This window comes from Pezoporus occidentalis, unplaced genomic scaffold (genome assembly GCF_034315485.1).
Source record: "Pezoporus occidentalis ecotype Australia unplaced genomic scaffold, CSIRO_AGI_Poc_V1 ctg391, whole genome shotgun sequence".
In the NCBI taxonomy this organism is placed as follows: domain Eukaryota; kingdom Metazoa; phylum Chordata; class Aves; order Psittaciformes; family Psittacidae; genus Pezoporus; species Pezoporus occidentalis.
In genome coordinates this window covers 80,456-106,935 of record NW_026915715.1, presented here as the reverse complement: position 1 = coordinate 106,935, position 26,480 = coordinate 80,456, and the positions used below count along the sequence as shown (strand labels likewise).

Here is a 26,480-nt window from a genome sequence, read left to right as displayed (position 1 = left end):
CCCGGCAGAGCCGCCGCTTCCGCATGGCCAGACCTGGAGAGGAGCCACAGGAGAGTCCTTTAATGCAGGAGGAGACATCGGAAGCTGGGAAAGACCCTTCCATGATTCGGGGCGCTGCTCCCGTGGCGGCCGCTCACGGCTCCGTATTGTCCTCCCCGGCGCTGTGATGGGGAAGATCCCATTGGAGCGCTGGGCATTGGGAGCTGCAGCTCGGGGCTGGCAGCACCTACCCGCAGCGCTGGCAGAACCGGATCACGGCTTCCTCCTGCTCCCACGTCTCGATGGAGCCGGGCCGCAGGCGCCGGATCTCCCGGATGGCATCGGCACCCTCCAGCTGCCGTTCCTCGGCCACGTAGCACGCCAGCATGGTACCGGTGCGGCCGTGCCCCAGCATGCAGTGCACGGCCACTGCCTGCGTGCCGGTACCGCGCCGTCAGCCTCGGGTGTTGCCTCCGGTGCCACCACCACCCCCCCCCCCCCCGGTGCTGTCCCCACCGTTACCTCCCCACGGGCATTGGCCACCTCAACCAGGCGCAGGAAGGTCCGGATCTGCGCCGGCGTCGGAGGGGTGAAGTCGGGCACGCGGAGCCGGTGCAGGCGGATGCCGGGGCAGGTGCCGTGGTGCGGGGGGTCCCGCTCGGTCAGCGACACCAAGTGCCGCACGCCCTGGCGCAGCAGGAACTCGTAGTGCGCCGGCTCCCGCGGCATGGCCAACCCCGCCAGCCGCCCCACGGACACCCACGAGAAGTTGGGCGGCTCCTTGCTCCCCATCGCCGTGGGGACAGGGAATGGGGCGCTCCTTGGGGCCACTGCCCTGGGACCCACAACCAGAGCCCCCCCCCCGCCCCCCGAGCCCTCAGTCAGACCCCAGGGAACTGAAGGAGCGCCAGGCAGACTTTGGGCAGATCCGCAGGCCCCCAGTCAGACCCCCTGGGACCCCCAACCAGACCCCTGGGACCCCCAACCAGACCCCTGGGACCCCAAACCAGACCCACAGAACCCTCAGTCAGACCCCCAAGACCTCCAACCAGACCCCTGGGACCCCAAACCAGGCCCCTGGGACCCCAAACTAGACCCCGGGGACCCACAAGCGGCTCCTGGGACCCCAAAAAAGACCCCTGGGACCCCAAACCAGGCCCCTGGACCGCATAACAAGCCCCTTGGACCCCATAACAGACCCCTGGGACCCACAACCAGACCCCTAGGACCCCAAACCAGGCTCCTGGACCGCATAACAAGCGCCTCGGACCCCATAACAGACCCCTGGGATCCCAAACCAGGCCCCTGGGACCCCAGACCAGACCCCTAGGACCCCAAAGCAGGCCCCTGGACCCCATAACAAGCCCCTCAGACCCCAAACCAGGCCCCTGGGACCCCAAACCAGACCCCTAGGACCCCAAACCAGGCCCCTGGACCCCATAACAAGCCCCTCAGACCCCAAACCAGGCCCCTGGACCCCATAACAAGCCTCTGGGACCCCATAACAGGCCCCTGGGACCCCAAACCAGACCCCTAGGACCCTAAACCAGGCCCCTGGACCCCATAATAAGCCCCTGGACCCCAAACCAGGCCCCTGGGACTCCAAACCAGACCCCTAGGACCCCAAACCAGGCCCCTGGACCCCGTAACAAGCCCCTGGGACCCCAAACCAGGCCCCTGGACCCCATAACAGACCCCTGGGACCCCAAACCAGACCCCTAGGACCCCAAACCAGGCCCCTGGACCACATAACAGACCCCTGGGACCCCCAACCAGGCCTCTGGGACCCCAAACCAGACCCCTGGGCCCCTCAACCTGACCCCCTGGAACCCCAACCCAGGCCTCTGGGACCCCCAACCATACCCCATAACAGACCCCCAGGATCCCCACCCAGACGCCCAGGACCCCTCAACCAGAGCCCCAAGGCCCCCACTCAGACCTCCGGGACCCACAGGCCCCCCGGTACCTCCCCATAGACCGTGGCCACCCCCCCCCAGCCCCGAGCTCCCGGCCCCGCCCCGAGCTCCCGTTAGGCCGCAGCGCCAGGCCCGGCCCCGCGGCCTGGTCCCGGCCGCGTCCTGCGGAGCTCCGGGGGCAGAGCCGGGTTCGTGGCCCCGCTCCGCCGTTACCGGAGAGAGCAGCGGCGGCGGCGGCTGCGGCGGCGGAGCGGGGCCGGGAGCGGCTCCGAGAGCAGCGGCAATGGAGCGGAGCGGAGCGGGGCCGGGGGGGGGGGAAGCGGCGGCGGGGCCGCGGCGGGCGCTGGGACACGGGGCTGCCCCCCCCGGGGATACCGGGAATACCGGGAATACCGATCACTGCTCTGCTAACCCGTTTGTTATTGATGAGACACCGGGGGAGGGGGGGTACAGCAGGGAATGGGGGACGCAGCCCCTGCGGCCACCGGGATGCACCGGGATGGGGTCGGGATCTGTAACCGGGTCCGTGGGTCCGGGGGGGGGGAGCGCTGGAGTCGGTGGAGCCCAAGCGGAGCTTCCCATCTCCGTCCCGACAGAGCTCCCATCTCCGTGCTGACAGAGCTCCCATCTCCGTGCTGACAGAGCTCCCGTCTCCATCCCAACAGAGCTCCCATCTCCGTCCCGACAGAGCTCCCATCTCCGTGCTGACAGAGCTCCCGTCTCCGTGCTGACAGAGCTCCCATCTCCGTGCTGACAGAGCTCCCGTCTCCATCCCAACAGAGCTCCCGTCTCCGTGCTGACAGAGCTCCCATCTCCGTCCCAACAGAGCTCCCATCTCCGTGCTGACAGAGCTCCCATCTCCGTGCTGACAGAACTCCCATCTCCATCCCAACAGAGCTCCCATCTCCGTCCCGACAGAGCTCCCATCTCCATCCCAACAGAGCTCCCATCTCCGTCCCGACAGAGCTCCCATCTCCGTGCTGACAGAGCTCCCATCTCCGTGCTGACAGAGCTCCCATCTCCGTCCCGACAGAGCTCCCATCTCCATCCCAACAGAGCTCCCATCTCCATCCCAACAGAGCTCCCATCTCCATCCCAACGGAGCTCCCGTCTCCGTCCCAACAGAGCTCCCGTCTCCGTCCCAACAGAGCTCCCATCTCTGTGCTAACAGAGCTCCTGTCTCCGTCCCAACAGAGCTCCCGTCTCCTTCCCAACAGAGCTCCCATCTTCGTCCCAACACAGCTCCCAACTCTGTCCCAACAGAGCTCCCATCTCCGTCCCAACAGAGCTCCCATCTTCGTCCCAACACAGCTCCCAACTCTGTCCCAACAGAGCTCCCATCTCCATCCCAACAGAGCTCCTATCTCCATCCTAACAGAGCTCCCATCTCCATCCCACCCGGATCTCCGTGGCTGTACCACGCAGATGCTCCCTCCCGGTGGTTGCAGAGGCAAGGGGGTGCTGGGACCGGGACACAGGGGGGTTTGGGACCGCTCCATCCCAGCGCCTCAGGCCCCCAGCGCCGCCCGGAGCCGCGGCTTCACCACCACGTCCCCCTTGATGCTGTAGCTGAGGCTGCTCCAGGCCAGCAGCGCCGGTGGCAGGCGCAGGGACTGGAAGGCCGCCCGCATCCTGTCGGGGCTCAGCACCGTGTCCCACAGGTACACATCGGCCAGCTCGCCCGAGAAGGAGTTGTAGACATCAAACCCCCCCCCGAAGGCATCCTGCTCCTGCCCCAGCAGCACGACCGCCTCCGGCCCCACCGCGTAGCCCCGCTGGAGCCCCTTGCGTGGCCAGGGTTTCCCATCCAGCCAGAACTCAGCCATGCCGGTGCCCGATTCCCAGCCGGCGCAGACGTGCTCCCAGTCGCCGCGGCTCTCGGGGATGCGGAAGGTGACGAACTTGCCGCCGACGTAGAAGCGGTACTCGCCCGGTTTGGGCTTGAAGAGGAGGATCTCGTTGTCCTGCGCCTTGGTGGCGTAGGAGAAGAGGCTGTGGGGCCGCGTGAGGTCGGTGTAGGAGCGTAGGCACACGGTGAAGTTGAGCAGCGGCTGCTCTGGCTTCACCTGCAGCACCACGTAGGCATCGCTGGGGTCGTTCCGGAACACAAACACCTTGCGGTACAGGTCTGGGACACACACACACACACACACACACACACACAACAAGGAGATGTGGTCCCCTCCGAGCCTTCCTCCAGCCACCCCTGGGCACCGCATCCCTGACATCCCCTCTGCTGATCCCAGCCGGGCTCCAGCATCCTTCATCCCCGCTGGTCCTGCCTGACCCCATCCCCAGCATTGTCCCTACCTTCCTGTGCCCCGGTCCCCAGGAGCCCGGCCAGGATGCTGAGCCAGAGCAGCAGCGGTGCCATGGTCCCGGCTGCTGCGGTTGCACCGGGAGCCGCCGGGTTTATGGGCTAGAAGGGTGGGAGGGGAATTGCATCCACCCCAATCCCGAGCCCATTCCAGGAGGAGCAATTTCACGCCGTCACAGGGCCCTGGGTCACCCGCCTGCACGGGGCAGCCCTGGAGCTGTGCCCTCGGGGGCTTCACCTCCATCCTCCCATCCTATCCCCAGGGACAAAGGGATGGAGCCCAAGGCTGGAGCCATCGGCACCAGAAGAACCCCCCCCCCCAAGCCCTCCATCCGCTCCCATTCCATGTGCCTTGTGACCGCACGTGGCTGCTCCGCATGGGCTCCGGCCAGCGCTGGGTATGACCTTCATTATGGCCATGGAACTCCATGATGAGCTTTTCCTGCTCCTTTAAGCAGCACACGCCTCCTGCTTCCCGTCCTTCAGCATTCCAGAGGCGAATGTCACCCCCGGTGCCCCCCAGCCCCGGTCATTCACTGAGCTTGGCAGCGCCTCCAGCACACGTATATATTGGATGCAATTCCCAGCATGGGGCTCACCCCAACTTGTCAGGAAAGAAGGACACCCCCCCCCCCATCACTTCGCATTGAACCCTCCCCATGGGTGCCCCTGAAGCCTTGGGGAGATGCTTGAGGCACCCCAGGGCGATGCCTATGGAGCGAATGGAGGTGCCCATCCCCAAGCAGTGGGGAAGGGGATGGAGATGGGCACCAAGGCTGGGATGCAGCAGCTCCCCGAGGCCTGGGGGGAGCGTTGCTTATGGGGCAGGAGCGATGCTGTGGGGCGAGGGGCCGGTGCCGGCGCGGCAGAGCCAGGCAGCCAGCAGCAGCGCGGCGGGTCCCATCCAGCAGTGCAGCAGCCCCAGCGCCTCGCTCAGCCCCAGCACGTAGTCGAAGTGCTGGAAGGTGCTGCAGGTCTGCGGCAGGACCCGGCTGTGCAGGAGCAGCTCCGTGGCCAGCGCCGCACCGTGCGGCACCCACAGCGCCAGGAACACCCAGCTCGCGGCCAGGTCCGGCACCCATTGCGCCCTCCACCGCGGCACGGCCAGCGCGGCCGTGGGCACTGCCACCGGCAGCAGCAGGAAGAGGCAGAGGCAGAGGCCGAGGTGCAGGAGGTTCACCGGGGACACGAGGTCCACGCTGCGCCGGAGGCAGCTTGGCTCCGGCACCGCCGTGGTGCCGCTGGTGAGAGCCCCTGGTGTCGCCAAGAGCAGCGCCAGGGCCCACACGGCCACGGCCAAGCGCCGGCTCCGCGCATCCCAACGGCACCAGAAGCGGCCGCAGGAGCCGGAGGCCACCAGCAGCCCTTGGGCGAAGAGGCTCCAATACCAGAGGAGGTGCATGAGCCGGCACAGCGCCGTGCCCAGCCGCCAGCCCTGCCCGATGCCCAGCGCCACGGCCGGCAGCACCGCGGCCAAGAGCCCCGTCCCCATGGCCAACTGTGCCACCAGCGCCCGGCTCTGTGGCCATTGGGGCCGCTTGGCCAGTGCCAACAGCAGCGCCGCGGTGCCCAGCACAGCCATGGCGCTGGTGAGAGCCAGGAACGGGGGAGCCACGCGCTGGAAGACGGAGCAGTATTGGTTATGGCACGGCGCGGCCCCGTAGTCCAGAGAGGTCTCATTGCCATCATCATCAGCATCATCATAGGAGGAGAAGTTGCCCATGAGCTCCACCAGGTCCAGCAGGGAACTCCTGCTCTCCAGGAGGCTGGGGCTCTGCGGATGAGACGGGCTGGGCTGGATCCCGATGTGCCCCCACTTGGTGCCACGGGAGCCGGGCAGGGACTTATCAGCGAGGGCCACGCTGTGGGGAGCCCGTCCCTGCTGCTCCTCCTCCCGCATCCAGCAAACCGGGATAAGCCCATGGAGCCGCACGCACTCACCACCGGGATGCAGTTGCCCATGATGGGGGTCCTGGGACAGCTCCGGCTCTGGGGAGGGGGCTCCACAACCCCGGCTCCGAGCGCTCTCCTGCTGGCTCCTCCCGCCGCAGGGAGGTGATGGCTGCGGGCAGGAGATAAGAGCGGCTGCACCGGGCGGGCAATTCCTGCTGCCAGGGCCCGGAGGAAGCGGGGGCCCCGCTGCCGGGAAGGTACCGGAGAGGGACGGGGAGGTTGGAGCAGGAAACGACGGCTTCTTGGCAGAACAGCTCCAGCTCATCAGGAATTGTGTGGATGGGACATGCGGATGGCTCCGGCTGCCGGCCCGGAGCGCGCCGGGTGGCAGCGCAGGGAGGAGAGGGGATGGTGTGGAAATGTGCTGCTCCGTCTCGGGATGCCCCAATGGGATCCTATGGGATCAGTGGGGGGGAAGCACAGGCTCCTGGTGCTGCAGCAGCAGCGGCAAATGTGGCTTGGAGGGAGGCTGGTGGCCACCGCGCATGGTGGGACAATCCTCAACCATAGTGGGAGCATCCTCAGCCATGGTGGGACCATCCTCAACCATGGTGGGACCATCCTCAACCACGGCGGGAGCATCCTCAACCACGGCGGGAGCATCCTCAACCACGGTGGGACCATCCTCAGCCATGGTGGGAACATCCCAGAGGGCACTGGGGCTAAGAGGGGTGCTTTGGGAGCAGGAAAAGGTCTGATTTGGGGTGAAAGGGGTGCATGGGGCTGGGTCCAGACCCTGCTTTGGGTGCTGAGCTCTGTCCCACTCCCGGTGCCCCCCGGATCCCCCCATGGCGGGCGCAGGCAGAGCAGGAGGCGCAGGCAGGTCCGTGTGTGTAATCCAGATATATTTATAGGATTATTTTCCGAGATTAGCACAGGATATTAAAAGGTTATAAAGTCACATCGACGTCCCTTGGCTCCCCTTATGTACATACACGTCGAACACAGCACAACGACACAGCCCGTCCTCTGCCCCGTCCCGCTGCCGCCCCACGGCGTCTCCAGAGCTCCCTACAAATATGGCTTTCGTGTCTATTGAGAGTTCAGTGCCGGTGGGAAGCGGCCGGAGCCGAGCTGGAGCTGCCATATCCCGGCTGCATCCTCCTCTGTCCACTTGCAGCCCCGGCTCCGATGTCCTGGTGATGGGCACAGGGTGGCCATGGGGCTGGAAGCCAATGGGTGCAGGCAACGAGGTGGCCCCGGTGGCAATAGCAGGGAGGGTGTCCCCTCCCCACGGTGACACTGGGTGCTGTCACCCCCCATAGGGGCATCAAGGTCCTCACCCCCTCCATGGCCCACATCACCTCTTGGGCTTAGGACAAGGTGGACCAGCCCCTCCTGGACCCCGTGTCCCATCTACAACCGGACAAGCACAGGGGGTACCCCTCACCTTGATGTGCTCACAACTGGCACCCGTCGTGACATACCCCCTATCGTGACATGGTGTGCTCACCACCACACCTCACCCTCGCCATGATCCGTTGAACCACTCACAAAGTGGCTTCTCCATCACCTCGCTCCCTGCTGTGTCCCCATGGCCGTGTGCCCCGCATGGGTGACCTGATGTGCCCGTCACCCTCACACGCACCACAGGGCTCCATCACCCCTCGCTGCTGCTCCCTTCCATCCTCCAAAGCCCTTTGGCTCCTGCTCTCTCCACAGCAGGACAATGGGCATCACCCAGCCCATCCATTGCTGGTGGGTCCTGCCTGTCCTGGCTCCATCCTGGACCATAAAACACCTCCAAGGGACCAAATCCCGACTGGGTTGAGCCTTGGAACAGCAGCCGCAGCCTCAAAGGGGCACAAACCTCCCTGTCCTCAGCTCCCACCTTCCTGCCCTTTAGGAGCAGTTACCCCCTTCCCACCCCGAGCCCCAGGTTGGGGCTTTCTTCACATCATCTACAACACGTAGACTTGAGAGATTGAACTCCACTTGGAATCACATCCTTGTGTTTGGATTTGAAGGAATGACGTCTGTTCAAGAGCAGATGGTGGAGATCTTCAGCCGAGGACTGGGCCACACGTTCCTATGTGCTCGGTGCTCCTGACACCCAACAAAGCCTCATCCTGTCCCCACATAGGCTGCAAACACCATCAACTCCTTCACCCCCTTGAGCCACGCTGCCTCCTCTTCCAACCCTGCTCCTTCCACCATGGGCTTCCCCATGGGAATCCTCCTCCTGCCACGTGCTCATGGGGTCTGGATGGGAGCGATGCTCCCCATGGAGACCTGGTACCCCACGGAGACCCCTGCCCCATGGTGGAGGATGGGAGCTCTTCCTTCACCTCCAAGGCGATATCACCACCCACCAAGGGTTCCCAAAGGATTCTTCTCCTCCAGCCCACCCAAAATCAAAGGGGCACCCAACCAATGGGCAGCTCCCCTTGTGTCTAGACCAAGAGATGCTGCGATCCTGGGAAGCTGGAGAGCCTCATCCCAAGGGAGAGCGCCAAGACCTGGCTCCTTGGATGCTGGAGCCCATGAGCCCATGATCTGGGGATCAAGAGGAGGGCCAGGAAAGCTGCTTGGATTTGCCTTGGAAGAGGCAGTGAAGAGGAGGAAGGAGGCCAGACCCCCCCCCAGCCTCCTCACAGACCCCTTGGGACACTAAACCGGGTGTTTCGTTTGGAGCCAGGAGGGAAACGGCCTTTTCCCAGCTCCCATCCACCCGGGAAGGGGGACAGGGTGGGAAGGGGATGCTCCAGGATCGGAGCCCCTTCTCCTCGCCCTTATGCCACCCTGGTCAGCTCCAGCTCAGCTCCCGCAGGTCCAGCACTTGGCCGGTGGCCTCCTGCACTGAACGTCTCAATAGAGGGTTGTGAATCGACCTTGGAATAGATGGTTCCGAATGGACTTGGTATAAAGTTGGGGCCCTTTTTCCTCTGGATTCACCCCCAAAGCTCCTCCCTCCCCCCTCCCGCTGGGGTGGGACCGGGGAGCTGCAATCCCAGCAGCTCCCAGTCTCTCCGGGGGCTCAGCGGATCCCACCCTGGAAGCTCATCCCCCTTCACACACGTTCCACACGAGGACAGCTTCCTCCCATATGGACACTGTTGGACAAGAACCACCAAGGATAAAATCAGGGCAGGGGGCCTGGGGTCCCCTCCCGGTGGCGGTGATGCCCCAGTTCCCATCCCACCGCATCCGGGGAGGGAACACCGGGATCCCGGCTCCAGATGGGCGAGCGCTGGTGACAACGGGGGCTGCCCTGAGCCCGGAGGCTGATTTTATCCTTGGATACCTCAAAAAGAAACCAAACCGGAACGAAACGAAGGAAAGAGCGACATCGACCCCAGCCCAGGCTCCCACCCGAGGGCCCAAAGCAAAAGAGCAGCCACGAAACCAAAGCAAAGGTCCAAAGGAAGGAGGGGGAAATCGCTCACTCACGGGGATGGAGGCGCAAAGCAAGCGAGCGGGGCCGGAGCCGCCGCTCCTGGAAACCAGGGGTTGGCCAAGTTCAAGCATCAGCGGCGCGGCTCAGGCCGGTGGCTCCTGTGCTCCCCTGTCCCGCATCCCTCAGCCCGGGGCTGTGCCGGGCGCCAGGGGAAGTGCAGGGGGTGCAATGGGTTAGGGTCGTGCTCTGGTTTCCGTCGCCATCGCTGCCTCCGTGGCTCGCTCGGTCCCGCTCAGCCCTAGATGAAGTATTCCTTCTTGTCGTCGCCGCCCGCCTGCCCGCCCTCCGCGTTGATGATGGCGGTGTCGGCATCCGGGGCATCATCCGAGCCCTTGGCCTCGTGGGTCAGGTATGTGCCTGTGGGGACACACACACACACATACACAAAGGGGTTTGGTGTCACAGGAGGGGTGCTGCTGTCACCCCGCTCCCACACAAAGCAGGGCAGAGGGGCAGAGCCCCAGGGCTGGACAATGGAAGTGATGGGGAAGTCCTTTGGGCTTGGCCTGCAATGGAAAAGTCACTGGGATGAGCCCAGCTGGGGATGGAGCTCGAGGCTTTCGCCGTCATCCCGAGCCAGGAGGTGAAGCTGCCTCTCCTGCCCTCCCCGCTCTCTGCTCCCGCCCGATCCCTGTGGTCCCTAAGGAATGCGGAGCGCTCCGGCGAGGGGCCGGGCTCGAGGGCAGGGTGGGGGGCTCTTACTCACACATCACCTCTGCTGGCTTTGGCCGGTGTCTGGATGTGACCGTCTCCCCGTGTCTTATGCACATACCTGCCGGGCGGATGAAAAGTCCAGGGATGGGGACATGGAAGTGGCGGAGGGGAAGGAGGAAGGCGAGGGATGGAGGGGGAGAGCTCGGTGCTGGGTACCAAGCTGTGAAGGAGAGATGGAGGAACAGGGCAGGACCTGGTGCTCCCCAGCTCCAAGGACTCGCTGCGTTATCTCCACGCTGATGCTGGTGCCACCGCGGGCACGGGGAGCCCGGGAGGGCTCCGGGATGACGTTGTCGCGATGCGGAGCTGCCCCTTCACCCCTGCCCCACCCCACGTGTGGGGCTCGGCCCCACGCGCTCGGTACCTTTGTGTCTGATCAGGTAGTGGCCCAGGACGATGAGGAGGCTGAGCAGGAGGAAGACGATGACGGCCACGACGCCGCCGATCACCGCGTGGTACGTGCTGGAGGTCGAGGGCACGGGGCTGGCGTCTGGGGCAACAGAGAGGGGGAGATGCTGCGGCACAGGCTCAGCCCCATCCTGACACGCACCGGAGCAAAGGAGGGAGGGTGGGAAGGGAAGGAGGCAGCGGGGAAGCGAGGAAGGGAAAGCAACGGCCACCGGTGCCGGCTCTGGATGGGCTGCGATGGGAAGCCCCATCCCCTTTGGCTGGCGGCAGCACCGGCACCATGCTCTGCGCAGCCCAGGGTACCTCCGCGTTGGGATTTGCCCATGGACCCCAAGTCCTGGGATCCTGCATTAGGGACAAATCCTCCTTCCACTCCTCACTCCTTGTGCCCGTCAGCTCAGGGAGGGGATGGAGCCACAGAAGCGCTCGGACAGGACGGGGTGGGACAAACAGGACACGGGGACAACGCTCCACATGGACACAAAGCTCACGGGCAGCCAGGACCCCGCGGGGCTGGATGGTGGCTGCAGAGCCCACGCACACACAGAGCACAGAGCAGCCCCCAGGGGCCTGGGGGGCACCTGGGGTGTGAGTGGGTCCCTGTCCTCCTATGGAGCTTCTGGCGTCCGTAAAGAGACAGAAAAGGAGCTTACGGTACCTTGGATGGGAGCTGGAGTGAAGGATGAAGCGGTGGCCATGGAAGCATGAGAGATGGGCTGGGAAGGGCCCGGAGTGGAGTGAACGTGTGGGGTGGGGAGCTGGGGAAGATCTGAGGAGGACAAGAACACAGGGACACGAATCAACCCCTGGGGGAGGCGTGACAGAGCCCAGCCTCAGGGGCTCCTTCTGGTCCCCACTTCCTTGGCCATGGGTCCTGCTCCTCATCTCCTGCTGTGAGCATCAGCCCATCTCCTGCCTTACCAGCATCCCCTGATGACTGCCCCATAGGACCCTCCTGCCTGGGGCTGCCGAGGTTGGGAAGCATCCGGATGCTCCAGGGATGGGCAAAAGAGGGAGAATTTGGGAAGGGGACTGAGCCTCAACGTGGAGCTCGTCTGCTGGGACACCCAGTGGGTGAGGGATGCTGGAGTCGTGGCTGCCACGTGCCTCCGCATGGTGCTGAGTGCCCTTGGCAGCACAAAACTGGTCCCTGCATAAAGCTCAGACCCACAGGAATGGGGGGGAACACTGGGGTGATGGAGGAACGGGACAGAAGGACTTGGGTGCCACTGCTGCCATGCACTGCATCTACCCCAGCCACATTGGAGGGGAGGGATCCTGAAGGTGCCCAACGCAGGAGGGGAGGGAATGGGATGGGAAAGGGAAAAGCTGAAGCATGTAGGAGAGCTGGAAGATGGGAAGTCCAAGGCTGGTAAAGAGAGAAGAGAGACGGCAAAAAGAGGAGAACCCCAAATCCAGAGGGAAACAGGCTCCTGCCAACACACGGGGGTGGTACCACCAGCAGCTCTGCTCCAGGGGCAGCACACGGAGCTCGGACACAGCAGGACACAAGGACACGGTGGCAGAGCACAGGCAGGGCAGGGGGAGGTGGTGTGGGGACAGCACCGAGCCCCTTCCCATGCAGGATCATGGGATGCAACACGCCAGGAACACGGGATGCAACACGGGATGCAACGCAAGCAGCAGCTCAGGGAGCACGGGACAGGGCTGCCAGGGCACCTCGTGCTTTGGAGCCGGCTGGGAATGTTCTTTGGCTCGTGGAGGCATCACACAGAGGCTCAGGAGCTGCGTCAGCCTCTGCTCCTGTCCCAGAGGCTCTGCTCTGCAGCAGCTCCCCCAATGCATCTGCTCCCATTCCCCAGCAGAGGCAGCAGGGACTGAGCTGCACACACGCACCTGCATCCCTGCATCCATCCATCCCCTGCATCCATCCATCCATCCCTGCATGTTTCTATCCATCCCGGCACCCCTTCATCCATCCCTGCATCTATACCTCCCTGCATGCATGCATCCATCCCTCCCCGCATGCATGCATCCCTGCATCCATCTCTGCACGCATCCCTCCATCTCTGCATCCCTCCATTCCTGCATCCCTCCCTCCATTCCTGCATCCCTCCATCCATCCATCCCTGCACCCATCCCTGCATCCCTGTACCCGTCCATCCATCTCTGCACCCATCCATCCATCCCTGCATCCATCCATCCATCCATTTCTGCATCCATCCATCCATTCCTGCATCCCTGCACCCATCCATCCCTGCACCCATTCATCCCTTCCTGCACCCATCCATCCATCCCTGCACCCATCCATCCATCCCTGCACCCATCCATCCATCCCTGCACCCATCCATCCATCCCTGCACCCATCCATCCACCCATCCCTCCCTGCCTCCACCATTCCATCCCTGCACCCCACAGGGGGACAGACCCCGCTTACCGCTGACGTCCAGGTTGTACTTGGCCACGACGCTGCCCATGGAGCTGGTGGCCGTGCACACGTAGGTGCCGCTGTCGCTCTTGTTCAGGAAGGGGAAGATGAGGACGCTGTCGGAGCTCAGCTGCAGGGGAGCGTCGCTGCCCTCCTTCTCCCATAGGAATTCCTGGGGGCTGCGGGATGGGATCAGGGTGAGGAACCGGCCCCAGGGCTGGGGCAGAGCCCTGGGCTGGGCAGTGGAGGTGGGGGGGATTTAAACATTTAAACAGCTCCATGAGGCTCCTTAAAGGGGAGAGCTCAGAGCAGCTCCAGTGCCTAAAGGGGCTGCAGGAAAGCTGGAGAGGGGCTTGGGACAAGGGATGCAGGGACAGGCCAAGGGGAATGGCTTTAACCTGCCCGAGGGGAGACTGAGCTGAGCTCTTAGGCAGAAGCTCTTCCCTGGGAGGGTGCTGAGGCGCTGGCACAGGGTGCCCAGAGAAGCTGTGGCTGCCCCATCCCTGGCAGTGCTCAAGGCCAGGTTGGACACAGGGCTTGGAGCATCCTGCTCCAGTGGAAGGGGTCCCTGTCCAGGGCTTTGGATGAGCTTTAAGGTCCCTTCCAACCCAAACCAGTTTATGATCCCATGAAACATCCCCTTTAAAACAAGCCGGGATGGATCCGCTGCTCCAGGGGCTCTGCCCAGCTCTGAGCCCAGCCGGTGCCACCTCCAACACCTTGAGGCTGCTTTAGGGACCCAGCAGCAGGAGGAGGAGCTGATGGGACCTGGTGGGGCTGAGCGAGGGGCAAGGGGGTCCTTACATGGGGTTGCCCTGCCCATCGCACTGCAGCTGCAGCTTCTCGCCCTCCCGCGGGTACTGCGGATGCGGCTCGATCTTCGCTGTCGGCTTGTCTGGGGATGGAGGAGAGGCAGCGTCAGGGGCCAGCACCCCAAAGCCCTGCCCCACACAGGGCAAGGACCCATCAGCACCACAAAACCCTGCTCCATGGGCTGCAGGGACCAGCCAGCACTCCAAAACCCTGCCCCACACAGGGCATGGACCCACCAGCACCCCAAACCCCTGCTCCATATGGCACAGGGACCAGCCAGCACCACAAAACCTTCCTCCATGAGCTGCAAGGGACCAGCCAGCACCCCAAAATCCTATTCCACACAGTGCATGGACTCATCAGCACACCAAAACTCTGTTCTGTGCAGCACAGGGACCCCCCCAGCACCACAAAACCCTGCTCCATATGGCACAGAGACCAGCCAGCACCACAAAACCCTGTTCCATGTGCTGCAGGGACCAGCCAGCACCCCAAAACCTTGTTCCATGTGGCACACGGACCCCAGCAGCACCCCAAACCCCAGCTCTATGGGCTGCAGGGACCAGCCAGCACCACAAAACCCTGCTCCACGGGCTGCAGGGACCAGCCAGCACCCCAAAACCTTGTTCCATGCGGCACATGGACCCCAGCAGCACCCCAAACCCCAGCTCTATGGGCTGCAGTGACCCCCCAGCATCCCAAAACCCTGCTCCACAGGCTGCAGGGACCAGCCAGCACCCCAAACCCCAGCTCTATAGGCTGCAGGGACCAGCCAGCATCCCAAAACCTTGTTCCATGCGGCACACGGACCCCAGCAGCACCCCAAAACCTTTTCCCATGGGCTGCAGGGACCAGCCAGCACCCCAAAACCTTGTTCCATGCAGCACATGGACCCCAGCAGCACCCCAAACCCCTTCCCCACACGATGCAGGGACCCCCGTGCGTGACAACTGCACGTCCATGCATGTGATGGTGCCGAGCTGTGGCGATGCTGAGGCTCTCCCATCCCCTGTCCCCCTTCCCCACAGATCCCTGCCCTGTGCCCCCCTCCACGTACAGTGAACCTGCAGCTTCTGCGTGGTGGACCTCTCTGCGTTCTGCAGCGACTCGTGGTCCACGGTGCAGGTCACCTCGGCCTCGTTGTCCTCCTTGGTGACCCGGAATTCCACGCGGCTGCTCACGGTGAAGGTCTTCCCATTGGGATCCTCCACCACCTCGGTGCCCTCGTCTGCAGGGAGGGGGACAAGGCAGGGTCAGAGCTGACGGATGCGGGCGATGCTGGCACCGCTGCGGAGCATCCCTTTGGGGCAGCGTGGTCCATGGTGCCCAACGGTGGTTCGGGCACCCACCTTTGAGCTCCTTGTTGCCCTTCCTCCAGCGGAGCTGTGCCGCGGGCTTGCTGCCCGACGAGCGGCAGGTCAAGCGCGCCAGCTTCTCCTCGTCGATGGGCTGCTCGTGCCCGAAGATCTGCGGCTTCTGCGGCACTCCTGGGGCAGGAGGAGGTGGGAGCACAACGGGGAGGGGGGTGTGTGAGCGCTGCCAGCCGGGCACCGACACCGGAGCCGGGGAACGCGGTGAGGGATGCGGAGCAGCGCAGAGGAATGGATGCATGGGCAGCAGCCTGCAGGCAGGGGATGCAGGTGATGGGCAACATCCTGCAGGCAGGGGATGGGCAGCAGCCTGCAGGCAGGGGATGCAAGGGATGGGCAGCAGCCTGCAGGCAGGGGATGCAAGGGATGGGCAGCAGCCTGCAGGCAGGGGATGCAAGGGATGGGCAGCAGCCTGCAGGCAGGGGATGCAAGGGATGGGCAACATCCTGCAGGCAGGGGATGGGCAACAACCTGCAGGCAGGGGATGGGCAACAACCTGCAGGCAGGGGATGCAAAGGATGGGCAACATCCTGCAGGCAGGGGATGCAAGGGATGGGCAGCATCCTGCAGGCAGGGGATGCAAGGGATGGGCAACATCCTGCAGGCAGGGGATGCAAAGGATGGGCAACATCCTGCAGGCAGGACATGCAAGGGATGGGCAACATCGTGCAGGCAGGACATGCAAGGGATGGCAGCAGCCTGCAGGCAGGGGATGCAAGGGATGGGCAGCAGCCTGCAGGCAGGGGATGGGCAGCAAGAGATGCAGAGGATGGGCAGCAGCCTGTGAGCAGGGAATGGGCAGCAGGAGATGCAGGCCACGGGCAGCAGCCTTACCCAGCACGGTGACCAGGGCCTTGGCGGTCCGCACGGGCATGGTGAAGAGGGAGCACGTGTATTCCCCCTCATCCGACAGCACCACATCGCTGATGCTGATGGTCAGCTCGTTGGGGGTGGATTTCTCCAGCTGGATCCTGTTATCCCGCAGGGCTGGGGCAAAGGGACAAGGGGTGAGTGAGAGGCTCGGTACCACATCCCCCCTGCCAGCTCACGTGGCATCAACGGAGGTGGGAAACAGGGTGAGCATCACCCTCGGCACCACCACCACCGCTCTCCCTCTGCCCCGTGGTCCCAAAGCTGGCTCCTCTCCCATCCCAATTCCCAATTGTACCTCGCTTCTCCCCAAAGTAGAGGGTCTGCTGGGCAGGGTTGGACCATTGCAGCGAGGAGTCATCGGGATCCTCCACTTGGCACTTGAGGACCACGGTACCGCCGGCCACCACGGTCTCATCCGACGTCGTGGGCTGGCTCTCTGGACACAGAAGGGATGGGTTAAAGGGGGCCTGGATCCATCAGCATCCCCAAGCACCCAAGGGAAGGAACAGGCCCCAAGCCCCTGGGACATGGGAGGGCTCCAGCTTGCTTGGGACAAAGGTGATTTCCAGCTGATCCCAAGCCCTGGATGGAGCAGGGGATGGGGTCCCCCTGGTTCAGCTGCTCTGAGTGGCAGCATGGAGGGGGCAAAGGGAACAGGGATAAAGGGAGCAGGGGTTAACAGGGACCTGCTCTCAGGCACGCACCAGCCCTGCTTTCCCACTCGGATCTGGCCCCACTTCAGATGCAGGAGCTGCTTGGTGCCCACCAGGCATGAGCGGATCCAGGCGGGAACAGGGATTCACCAGGAGGGACCCTGGGATGGGGGAAGCTCCGCTCCAGCACCCCAGCAGCAGCAGCAAACTGGGGCTCCCACCAGCGCCCCACACCATGGGATGCTCCATTGGCCACCTCCAGGAAGAGCATCCATGGCCCACTGAAATCCATTGGGAACACAGCCTGCTCTCTGCCATTCCTAAGGGGATGTGCTATTGCTCACACTGGGCTGTGCTTCCTCACCTAAGGAATTGTCCTTCCTTCCGGCTCCTCAGAGGGCTCCAGCAGCCCAAGGGCAGGGAAGAGCAGCCCCGGGATCAGGTATCCCCCCCAAGGACAAGGGATGTGCTGCAGGGACAAGGGGGACACGGGCTCCGCTGCGCTCCCTCCTCATCCAGCTCCATCCATGGACAAGGACGGAACATGGCCACTGCTGCACCCAGGGGCTTCACATCATCTCCCCCCCCCCCCCCCCCCCCCCCCCCCCCCCCCCCCATTTAGGCAGGGACATGGCCTCAGCACCCTGTGGGATGCTGCCCATGCAGCCGGATGTCACAGCCCTGCTTCCCCACTGCCAGTTACCAGGAGAGGGGTGGAAGCGGCTCCAGCCCATTTCCCGCTTGGAATGGCGAAGGGAAACACTTTTCTTCCACTCCTAATGCGAATTCCCACAGGGAGCGAGGTTTTGGAGGGGGATGAGGCTGCCGGGGCTTCCCAGGGACATCCAGCTCCAGGAAAACCAGGGCTGGGAATGACCCGGATCCCTCTCTGCCTGCTTCCAGCAGCCACCACTACCAGAGATGCTTCCAATTGGGATTAAAGGCATCCCCGGGGTGAAGCGCTGCTGCTGTCCCCTGCCTGGGGTCGATGTGAGGCCATGGGGACACGTCCCTGCACGTCCCACACTGGGATCCCTGCGCCGGGGCCGTTATCCCGGTTCCACTTGGTTAACGAAGCCTTTGTCCTGCTCCGGCTGCAATGCTGGGATGAGGCTGCTGCGAGTCGCTGTTGTCCCCACTGCAAGCGCTCCAACGTCAGCTGAGGACAGCAAAACCCACCCAGAGCAGGCCCCATCCCTTAACAACACCGGCACCACCAGCACCGGCATCACCCGGGTATGGGGAGAGACGGAACCATGGAATGGTTTGGGTTGAAGGACTTTAAAGCTTATCCAGCTCCACAGGCAGGGACCCCTTCCACTGGAGCAGGATGCTCCAAGCCCCTGTGTCCAACCTGGCCTTGAGCACTGCCAGGGATGGGGCAGCCACAGCTTCTCTGGGCACCCTGTGCCAGCGCCTCAGCACCCTCACAGGGAAGAGCTTCTGCCTAAGAGCTCAGCTCAGCCTCGGGCAGGTCAAAGCCATTCCCCTTGGCCTGTCCCTACATCCCTTGTCCCAAGCCCCTCTCCAGGTTTCCTGCAGCCCCTTCAGGCACTGGAGCTGCTCTCAGGTCTCCCCTTCAGGAGCCTTCTCTTCTCCAGGCTGCCCCAGCCCAGCTCTCTCAGCCTGGCTCCATGGCAGAGCTGCTCCAGCCCTCGCAGCAGCTCCATGGCTTCCTCTGGCCTCGGAGCCACCACCCCGGGTGCCAGCAGCATCCCGGGGGCACAAGGATGCTCTGGAAACCCGGCTGCAGTGAACACTTCCAGCTCTTCCCGGCACAAGGGTTAATCCAGCCCCTGTGAGCCCGGGATGTGCTGGGCACTTGGGTACCATCTGCCCACTGCCAGGACAGAGCTGCTGCTCCCACTGTCCCAGGGGCCACCCCAGCTCCTACATAGACACAAACACCCTCTGCAGCACCGCATCACCGGGGGCTTTTACATCCCTTCTGCCTCCCAGGAGCTGTTTCATCACCTGGAGCATCCTCAGGGATGCAGGAAGCAGCAGCATCGCAGCCTCCATGGTGCATCCACACCAACCTCAGCGGGGCAAAGTGCTCACTGAGGGCTGCCAAAGGCTGGAGGAGGCGCTTGGGCACATCCATCCCGAGCCCCTCAGAGGGCTGCAAAAGCACTTCTGTGGGGCAGAAGCAGCCCCAAAAGACACCCTCTCCCAGCTCAAACCCCTCCAATGCCATTGACCCACAGCCCAAAACGCTCTTGTCCCCTTCCTCCTCCTCTTCAGCCTGGTTCCAGCACAAAGATCCCACCTTTCCCTGTTGACAGACCTTTTCCAAGGCGAGGGATCCCCTCCGAGCCTGGGTTTGAATCCTTCCCTCCACATGAGCTGCACAGCTCCGCTCCCAGCCGCATCCTGCCACACGGAGCAGCCCGGCCAAGGTGGGTTCCAAAGCCTTCCAAATGGGCTCTGACATCTGCTGCACCAGATGAGCTGCAGTTCCACAGTCTGGGATACCCGGAGCCCAGCTTCCAGCTCCTCCTCACCAGACTCGCTCCAGATTTTGTTAGAGAGGGAAAACCTGCTCTTGTTTCCGTGCATCTGCTCCATCCTCTTCCCTCCATGGCTGCCTTTGGAATCCGGCCTCAGAGGATTCATCCCTCTGGGAGCCACAGGGCACGGAGCCTCCTGCAGCACCTCCAGCACCCTTCCATGGGAGGGGGCTGAGATGCTGGCACAGGTTGGGGCTCTGCTTGTCCATAACAGAGCCCAGCTCCCATCCCCACACACGGAGCTGGGATCCTCTCTCTGGACACATCCCTCAGCGTGCTCTGGGGAAGGGCAAAGCGCAAGGACCCAGCTCCCCATCACAGCCCTCAGGTCCTCCTGAGGCCACACAAGATGCTTTGGTCGCAGCCTCCACCACCCCACTGCTGCTCCTGCAGCAGGGTCCTGCTCCAAGGAGCACCAGGACCTGACCCTGGGTGATTCCAGAGCTGCATCCTCCTTCCAGAGCTCGGGAACACCATCACCCCTGACAGACCCTGCCCATGGGCATGGCCAAAGCCTGAGCTGCTTGTGGCCAGCACTTAGCAACCCATCAGCAGCAAGGAGAGGAGGAGAGGAGAGGCTGGCTCCAAGTGCTGCTGGATCCCAGGATGCTCCGTCCCCATCCTCCTCCTCACACCCCCACCCTGTCCCAGTGCTCCGGGGCTGGATCAGCCCCATTGCTGGGATGGGAGCTGGGGAACCCCTGATGGCAGCAGCAGCGTTGGCTGCAGCTCCACTCTGGGTTTGTGCACTCACACAGGTCTGGGGGCTCCACAAAGGCACCGTCAGGGAATCCCGGTGCTCCTGAGGCCACATGGATGGGAGGATGCAGCCACCACCACCAGCCAAAGGCCAAAGCTCCAAGTCCTTGGGCAGGGATGAGGAGGAGAGAGCCCTGTTCTGGACCACGCATCCCCAGCATCAAATCCATCCGCAAAGGGGGCTGCTTCCCATGGGAAGGAGCAGCGGCTCGGGCGGGCGATGGGCAGGGCTGACCCTCCTCCTGTTTGACAGCAAACAGCTGATAACTCCTCTTTGGAGCCTGTTCCTTCGCTCCCAGTCCAAGGCCAATCTCCGGCACGGCTGTTGCCAAGGGAACCAGCTCTTTGCTTTGACAGATCTGGTTTAAGGCTCTCCCGCTGCCCAGCGAGGCGTCGCGGGAGCCGCCGCTTCCCATGCCCTGGAATGTCGCTCCGTGCTTTGGAGGCATCCGAACGCTCCAGAGCGCTGCCCAAGGAGCCAACGTGAGGCTGTAACGGGAGCAGGACATGGGGAAGCCCTGGCAGCTCCCATCCGAGGGGACAGCGCATCCACGGGGACAGCGCATCCACGGGGACAGCGCATCCACGGGGACAGCGCATCCACGGGGACAGCGCATCCACGGGCATCCTCCTGGCTTCCTGCAATGATGGGAGGGAAGAGGCGTTTCAAGGGGTGAGGATACAGGTTCAGCTCTGCTCTGGTCTTCCAGGTGACTTCCAGTCCTGGGAGTCCTCATATCCCAATAGATGCCCAATGGGAAGCGCTCTCAGCATTGGCTGTAGCCCGCCAGATCATCGCTGTGGTTGCAGGGTCTGTCCTGTTTGGAGGTGACATCCCCAGCATCCCAAGGAGAGGAAAGCCAAAAGCCAGGAACCGAAGCTGGGGAGATGGGAGACAAAACCCTCCCCTGGGAAGCACCGTGATGCTGACCTGCGTCTGCGTGCTCAGGGTGAAGGGGCCTGAAGACACCACCAGGACCATCTCTCCCCATGGCTTCCACATCAGGCTGGGAGATGGAGCAATGGCACAGAAAGGAGGACCAGGCATGGACACAGCCAAACACATCCCACCTCTGGGGAACAGCTCCTCATAGGGCCATGGGGTCCCTGTCTTCTGGTACCACCAGCCCTGTGTGAGGAAGGGATCCCGGCTCCTGCACAGCATCTGCCTGCAGCCACTCAGTCCACAATCCTGGAATGGTCTGTGTTGGAAGGGACCTTAAAGCTCATCCAGTTCCACCCCCCTGCCATGGGCAGGGACCCCTTCCACTAGAGCAGCTTGCTCCAAGCCCCTGTGTCCAGCCTGGCTCTAAACACTGCCAGGGATGGGGCAGCCATCAGCACAACCTGTTCCTGCTTCTCCCTGGAAACGAAGGCCTGGAAGCAGCCACAAAAGCTTTGGCCTGAAGATAACGCCCCACATGGGGCTCACCAGTAAATCCACTGCCTGAAGCATTTAAGGTGAAGAAGAGGAGGTGGAGCCCGGCCTGGAGCATCACCTGAGGAAGAGGCAGGTCCCTGCAGCACCAAGAGGAGGATCTCACAGCGACAGGGTCACCAGGAAAGATGCCACCATCCATGTTAGAGCCGATGGCACCCGGGCGGAGGGAGCCGGTACCCTCAGCATCACACCGGAGGCAGAGCATGACGCCAGGCAGGTGACTGGAATGGTTAAACACATTCCTGCCCATCTCTCCACACGGATCTCCGCTTCCCTGCATCCCGCCTGCTCGCTTGAGGCAGCCCCGGCTGCGTTTAGGGCTGCCGGCATCCCAAACACAACAGAGCATCACCGCATCCGAGCCCAGCCTGGCTCCAGTCCATCCCCCTGCCACACAGCCCAGGGGGAATGTGGGAGCTCTTTCAGAGCGGGAGGGAGAGCCCCATAGCACAGGATCACAGAATGGTCTGGGTGGGAAGGGACCTTAAAGCTCATCCAGTTCCAACCCCTGCCATGGGGCTGAGACCCGCTATTCCAGGCTGGATATTCCCAACCTGCCCTGGAAAGAGGATGGAGGTGCTGGGGCAGGAGGTGATTTGCACCCCCCCCCCCTCATTGCTGCGTGATGAAGGGGAGGTGGAGGTGATGCTGCTGCTTCGCTCCACGGCTGCGGGGCCCTGGCCAAGAGCGGAGGGGAGAGAACTGGACCAGATGGTTCAAGCTGAGCTGACCCAGTAATGGAGAGGAGGAGGAGGAGGATCCGATGCATCTGACTCCAGGGCTGTGACAGGGCTGGCATCGCCCCCGAGGCCCCATGGAGGAGGCAGCTCAATCTGTGCCACTCCATCAGCAGCCGGTGGCCAGGCTGGGGCTGGGGAAGGAGCCTGCAGAAGGGCTCAGATGGAGACAAGGCACCGGTGGTACCAAACCAGGCACCGGCACAGGGAGCAGCCCCCACTCTGCCACATAGATCCAGGGGGAAATGGATCCATTGGAGCATCACCACCCCAAAGGCACCTGCATCCTGCTCCTCCTCACCCGGGGGGCACCATGGATGGGGTAAAACCAGGCTGAACCCGGCCCAGTGAAACCAAGCGATAACGTTGGTGGGAGCACCCAGATGTAGACGCCCCCGGTTACTCCGGCAATCCCAACACCTCTGGAAGGTGAGAATTCCAGGCAGAGGGAGAAGAGGCAGCATCCAGCACGCAGGAGACCTCCCAGGCAGGGAATCCTGGACGCTTCCCTCCATCTCCACCCAGATAAGGATGGTGCCCACACTTGGAGGTACCCGGCTGGTGATTTAGGTCTGTTGGGAATTCCTCCTCCTCCAACCAGGAAGCTCCCAGCAAATCCCCCCCTTGTCCTCAGCAGCCAAATCCCAAGCCCATGCTCAGGACAGCGGCAGAAATCTGCCCCCCCCCAGCAGTGATGCCAGCACATCCCTCACTGTCTGGGTATGCAGTGGGATCACCACTTGATCCCATGCATTGTCTCCAAATCCAGTGCTCCCCGTTGAGCCTAATGCATTGTGCCAGCGGCTGGATGCTCTGCTCCTGCCAACATCCTCATCCTAGGATCATCCCGTGCTTCCTGCGGGCAGCTGATCCATCACCAAAGAACAGGCCATGGAGCAACGCCTGCACCTCACCGGGGTGCTCCCAGGTGCATGGAGAGCTCTGGGGCCGCATGGAACGATGCATTCCCACCACCCAGCCCTGCACACCGGGGCTCATCCCACTGATGCCATGGGCTGGAAGTCCCAGATTCCCACAGGACCAGAGCTGATACCTCCCCTCAGAGCTTCAGGACCATGGGACCATCACCTGCCAGAGATGGGGGAACCCTGCGGGACCCCAAACCTCTCCCTGTGCTCCCACCCCTGTTCCCACACAGGGCAGATGATTCCTTACTGGAAGGACACCATCTGGAAGCACAGGGCAGAGAAAGCTCCTCCTGCGTGCTCTGACCAAGCACCTCCACCGGCTTCAGAGATGAAGCCACCTTGTGGCATGGGGCCAGCCTGCCCCTGCCTCCCTGCAAGCACCAGGAAGCTCACCTCGCCGTGCTCCACCTCAAGGCGATCTCCAGAGCATCCTCAGCCAGCAGAGACATGGGGCACAAGGCACCCAACAAGCCAAAACATCGACAGACCCAGAGCTGCCCCATTTACCCCCCCAACCAGGCAGCCCCAGCTCCAGGACCTTCAGCACTGAGGCTTCTCCCAGCAGGAGCAACGCAAGCGATGAGCGGAGCGGCTCTGGTACAGTGAGACCGGAGCTCAGCTCCCCACGGTGCTGCTCGTGGCCCACAGCGGGGTGAGCACAGGCAGAAGCAGCCCCGAGAAGCCGGGTTCTGGCACATGGTGGCTTCCCATGGGACAACAGTCGGGCACTGTTCAAACAAAGGGGTTACACAACTCCGGAGGGGAATATCTCCATGGGGGGGGAATAATCCTCGGAGCAAGAACAACCACGCACCCAACCCAAACACGGAGCAATCTGCTGACAGCAGCACAACCCCAGCCAAGCACACACAGCCCCGGGGGGAGGCACCAGCTTCCAGCAGCAGGGAGACTCCCAGGAGCTCCGCTGGGCTCTGCCATGGTGGAAGCTCCGGAATCTGGAGCATTGGAAAAGCGTTCTTCAAGGAGAGGAGATGGTTTCTCCATCCCTGCTTTGGGAAGCGGCTGTCCCAGCTGGAATGCCATGCTGAGGGGCACTGACCACCGAGACACGCCAGCAGCTTCTCAAGCATCTTCCATCCATCCCCTCTGCTCCCAAAGGCTCTGCGGGGTCTTGTCTGTGTTGGACATGGAGAACCGGGCAGCTCACGGACCAGGGCTGGGCCCCAGCAGCAGGAAGAAATCCTGCAGTGTCATCATCCCAGCTGTGTCCTGCCCCAGGACCACAGGGCTCCAGGTCACAGCCATCCCTCCTAAGGCAGCACCCTGGGGACCCCCGGTGCTGAGCATCCCCATGGTGCTGTCCCCGTGCCGTGGGGCCGGGCAGCACCCACACACGCTGTGACTCTTTCGGGCTCCTGTGGGAGGTTACGTGGCCAGAACCAGAATAAACCCTGGCATTCGTGGATGGGAACGCAGCCATGGAGCAGCACCAGCCCCCAGAGCAGCTCTGCCCGTGACAACCACCTCCTCCAGCACAACGCGATGGGGCTCGGACCCCCCATCCACCGCAGCAGCCCTGGGAAGACCATTCCCAAGCTGGAATTGCCTCCCTGCTTCCAGCAAGCCACAGGCAGGGGCTCAGACAGTGGCTGGACCCTTTCCCACTGCAACACCCCCCCCCCCCCACCACCACCAAAACACAGACGCTGCTGCCGCTCCCTGCGACCTGCTCCTCATCCAAACACATTCCCGGCAATTGGATCACGGACAACGCAGCCGGAATCGCGGCTCCGGTGCTGGACAGTGATGGAGAACCGGGTGTTGCCATTGCCCAGCCCTCCCCAAAATGACATTCCCCGCTCCCGGCTGCCTCGCCCGCGGTGCCGTACGCCGGGTAAACACCCTTTGTCTCCAGCGAACCCCGTGTGTGGAACCAACCGGATGGATGCCGGGATGGATGCTCCGGGCATCCCGACGGGATGCGGAGCGGACACCCGGGGATGATGGGGGGGGGGGCTCCCACCGGGCTGTACGAGGGGGATCGGCCCCCCCACCGCCCCCGCCACCCCCGGGGGATGCGGCCGGACCCCCCCAGGGCACCTCCGCCCGCCGCCATCCCCCCCCCCCCCCCCGCCGGCTCCACCCGCGCCGCCGCCCGCCGGGGCCTGTCTGGAACCTTCCGCCGCCCCGGCCCCGCCCCGGGCGGTGCGCGGGGATGGGGGCCCCCGGCGGGGCAGCACCGGAGCCGCCGTGACCTTGAGCCCCACCGGGAGCCACCCCCCGAACCCCAACCCCAAGCCCCGCCGGGAGCGGGGCGGGCGCCGTGACCCACATAACGGCGGCGCCGCCCGCAACCTGTCGCTCGGTGCGGCGGGAGGGGCGAGGGCCGCCGGGGAGCGGTGCGGGGGGTCCCGCCGGTGCCCGGTCCCGCACTCACCGTCGCGGGAGAGGTTTCCCCGGGCGGCCCCGCAGCAGGCGAGGAGCAGCAGCAGGAGGAGGCCGAGGGGCAGCATCGCTGCGGCGGTGCCCGAGCCGAGCCGCAGCGCGGAGCCTCCGGTGGCACCGAGCGCGCCGCCGGTGTCGGGGCTGGGGCCGGCGGTGCGGCAGCGGCGCGGGTTAAATAGAGCGCGAGGAACAGACCATTCCTGCCGGGGGGGGGGGGGGGGGAACGGACCGGTTAGGGGGGGGGGGAGCCGTGATGGGGGGGGAACGGCGCTGATGCCGCCCCCCTCGGCCCCCGTGTAAACATGCCCGCTCTGGCCGCCGGCCCCCCCCCGCGTCCCGGGCCGCGGTGGTGCGCTCCACATGCGCGGCTCCCCGCGGGAGGCAGGTGCGCGCGGGGCGGCGGCGGTGCCGGTGATGCCGGTGGGGATGCCGGTGGTCCCGGTAATCCCAATGGTGATCCCGGTTATCCCAACAGTGATCCTGATGATCCCAATGGTGATCCCTGGTATCCCAGTGGTGATCCCGGTTATCCCAGAGGTGATCCCGGTAATCCCAATGGTGATCCCGGTGGTGATCCTGGGTATCCCGATGGTGATCCCGGTTATCCCAGAGGTGATCCCGATGATCCCAATGGTGATCCCGGTGGTGATCCCGGTTATCCCAATGGTGATCCTGGGTATCCCAGAGGTGATCCCGGTAATCCCAATGGTGATCCCGGTGGTGATCCCCGTTATCCCAGAGGTGGTCCTGGTAATCCCAATGGTGATTCCGGTGGTGATCCCGGGTATCCCAACGGTGATCCCAATGATCCCAATGGTGATCCCGGGTATCCCGCTGGTGATCCCGGTTATCCCAGAGGTGATCCCAGGTATCCCAGCGGTGATCCCGATGATCCCAATGGTGATCCCGGGTATCC

General features: G+C 63.8%; 3 protein-coding genes across 9 annotated transcripts; all 3 read right to left on the bottom strand.

The window, feature by feature from the left end:
* Positions 1–38: 38 nt before the first annotated feature.
* Positions 39–2,127, bottom strand: DUSP23 (dual specificity phosphatase 23). The gene is made up of 3 exons (XM_062632606.1): positions 2,109–2,127; positions 502–814; positions 39–412 (listed from the first exon to the last, which is right to left on the bottom strand). The coding sequence occupies exons 2-3, from the start codon at positions 769–771 to the stop codon at positions 227–229; spliced, it is 456 nt and encodes a 151-aa protein (XP_062488590.1). The 5' UTR covers positions 772–814; positions 2,109–2,127; the 3' UTR covers positions 39–226.
* Positions 2,128–3,189: 1,062 nt separating this feature from the next.
* LOC134170852 (cell adhesion molecule 3-like) lies at positions 3,190–25,782 on the bottom strand. Of its 7 annotated transcripts, none has more exons than XM_062632601.1 (11): positions 25,557–25,782; positions 16,425–16,565; positions 16,091–16,243; positions 15,236–15,373; positions 14,944–15,114; positions 13,878–13,968; positions 13,083–13,252; positions 11,343–11,453; positions 10,641–10,766; positions 10,276–10,334; positions 9,320–9,919 (listed from the first exon to the last, which is right to left on the bottom strand). In XM_062632601.1, the coding sequence occupies exons 1-11, from the start codon at positions 25,630–25,632 to the stop codon at positions 9,908–9,910; spliced, it is 1,248 nt and encodes a 415-aa protein (XP_062488585.1). In that variant the 5' UTR covers positions 25,633–25,782; the 3' UTR covers positions 9,320–9,907. The 7 variants fall into 7 exon arrangements, with proteins under 7 accessions (XP_062488587.1, XP_062488588.1, XP_062488585.1 ...); XM_062632598.1 differs by having other exon boundaries at positions 10,269–10,334; positions 25,557–25,735; XM_062632599.1 differs by lacking the exon at positions 10,276–10,334.
* ACKR1 (atypical chemokine receptor 1 (Duffy blood group)) lies at positions 4,571–6,417 on the bottom strand. The gene is made up of 2 exons (XM_062632605.1): positions 6,154–6,417; positions 4,571–5,986 (listed from the first exon to the last, which is right to left on the bottom strand). Exons 1-2 carry the CDS (start codon positions 6,172–6,174, stop codon positions 5,030–5,032), a joined length of 978 nt encoding a protein of 325 aa, XP_062488589.1. The 5' UTR covers positions 6,175–6,417; the 3' UTR covers positions 4,571–5,029.
* Positions 25,783–26,480: the final 698 nt, after the last annotated feature.

Coding starts and splice junctions, on each gene's coding strand:
- LOC134170852 (XM_062632604.1), bottom strand. CDS start 25,632: ATGCTGCCCCTCGGCCTCCTCCTGCTGCTGCTCCTCGCCTGCTGCGGG. Junction 13,969..14,943: donor GCAGAAGCTGCAGGTTCACT/GTACGTGGAGGG, acceptor CTCCATCCCCAG/ACAAGCCGACAGCGAAGATC. Junction 4,024..13,082: donor GTACAACCTGGACGTCAGCG/GTAAGCGGGGTC, acceptor TGTGTGTCCCAG/ACCTGTACCGCAAGGTGTTT.
- ACKR1 (XM_062632605.1), bottom strand. CDS start 6,174: ATGGGCAACTGCATCCCGGTG. Junction 5,987..6,153: donor TGGGCAACTGCATCCCGGTG/GTGAGTGCGTGC, acceptor TCTCATCCGCAG/AGCCCCAGCCTCCTGGAGAG.
- DUSP23 (XM_062632606.1), bottom strand. CDS start 771: ATGGGGAGCAAGGAGCCGCCCAACTTCTCGTGGGTGTCCGTGGGGCGG. Junction 413..501: donor TGGCCAATGCCCGTGGGGAG/GTAACGGTGGGG, acceptor ACCGGCACGCAG/GCAGTGGCCGTGCACTGCAT.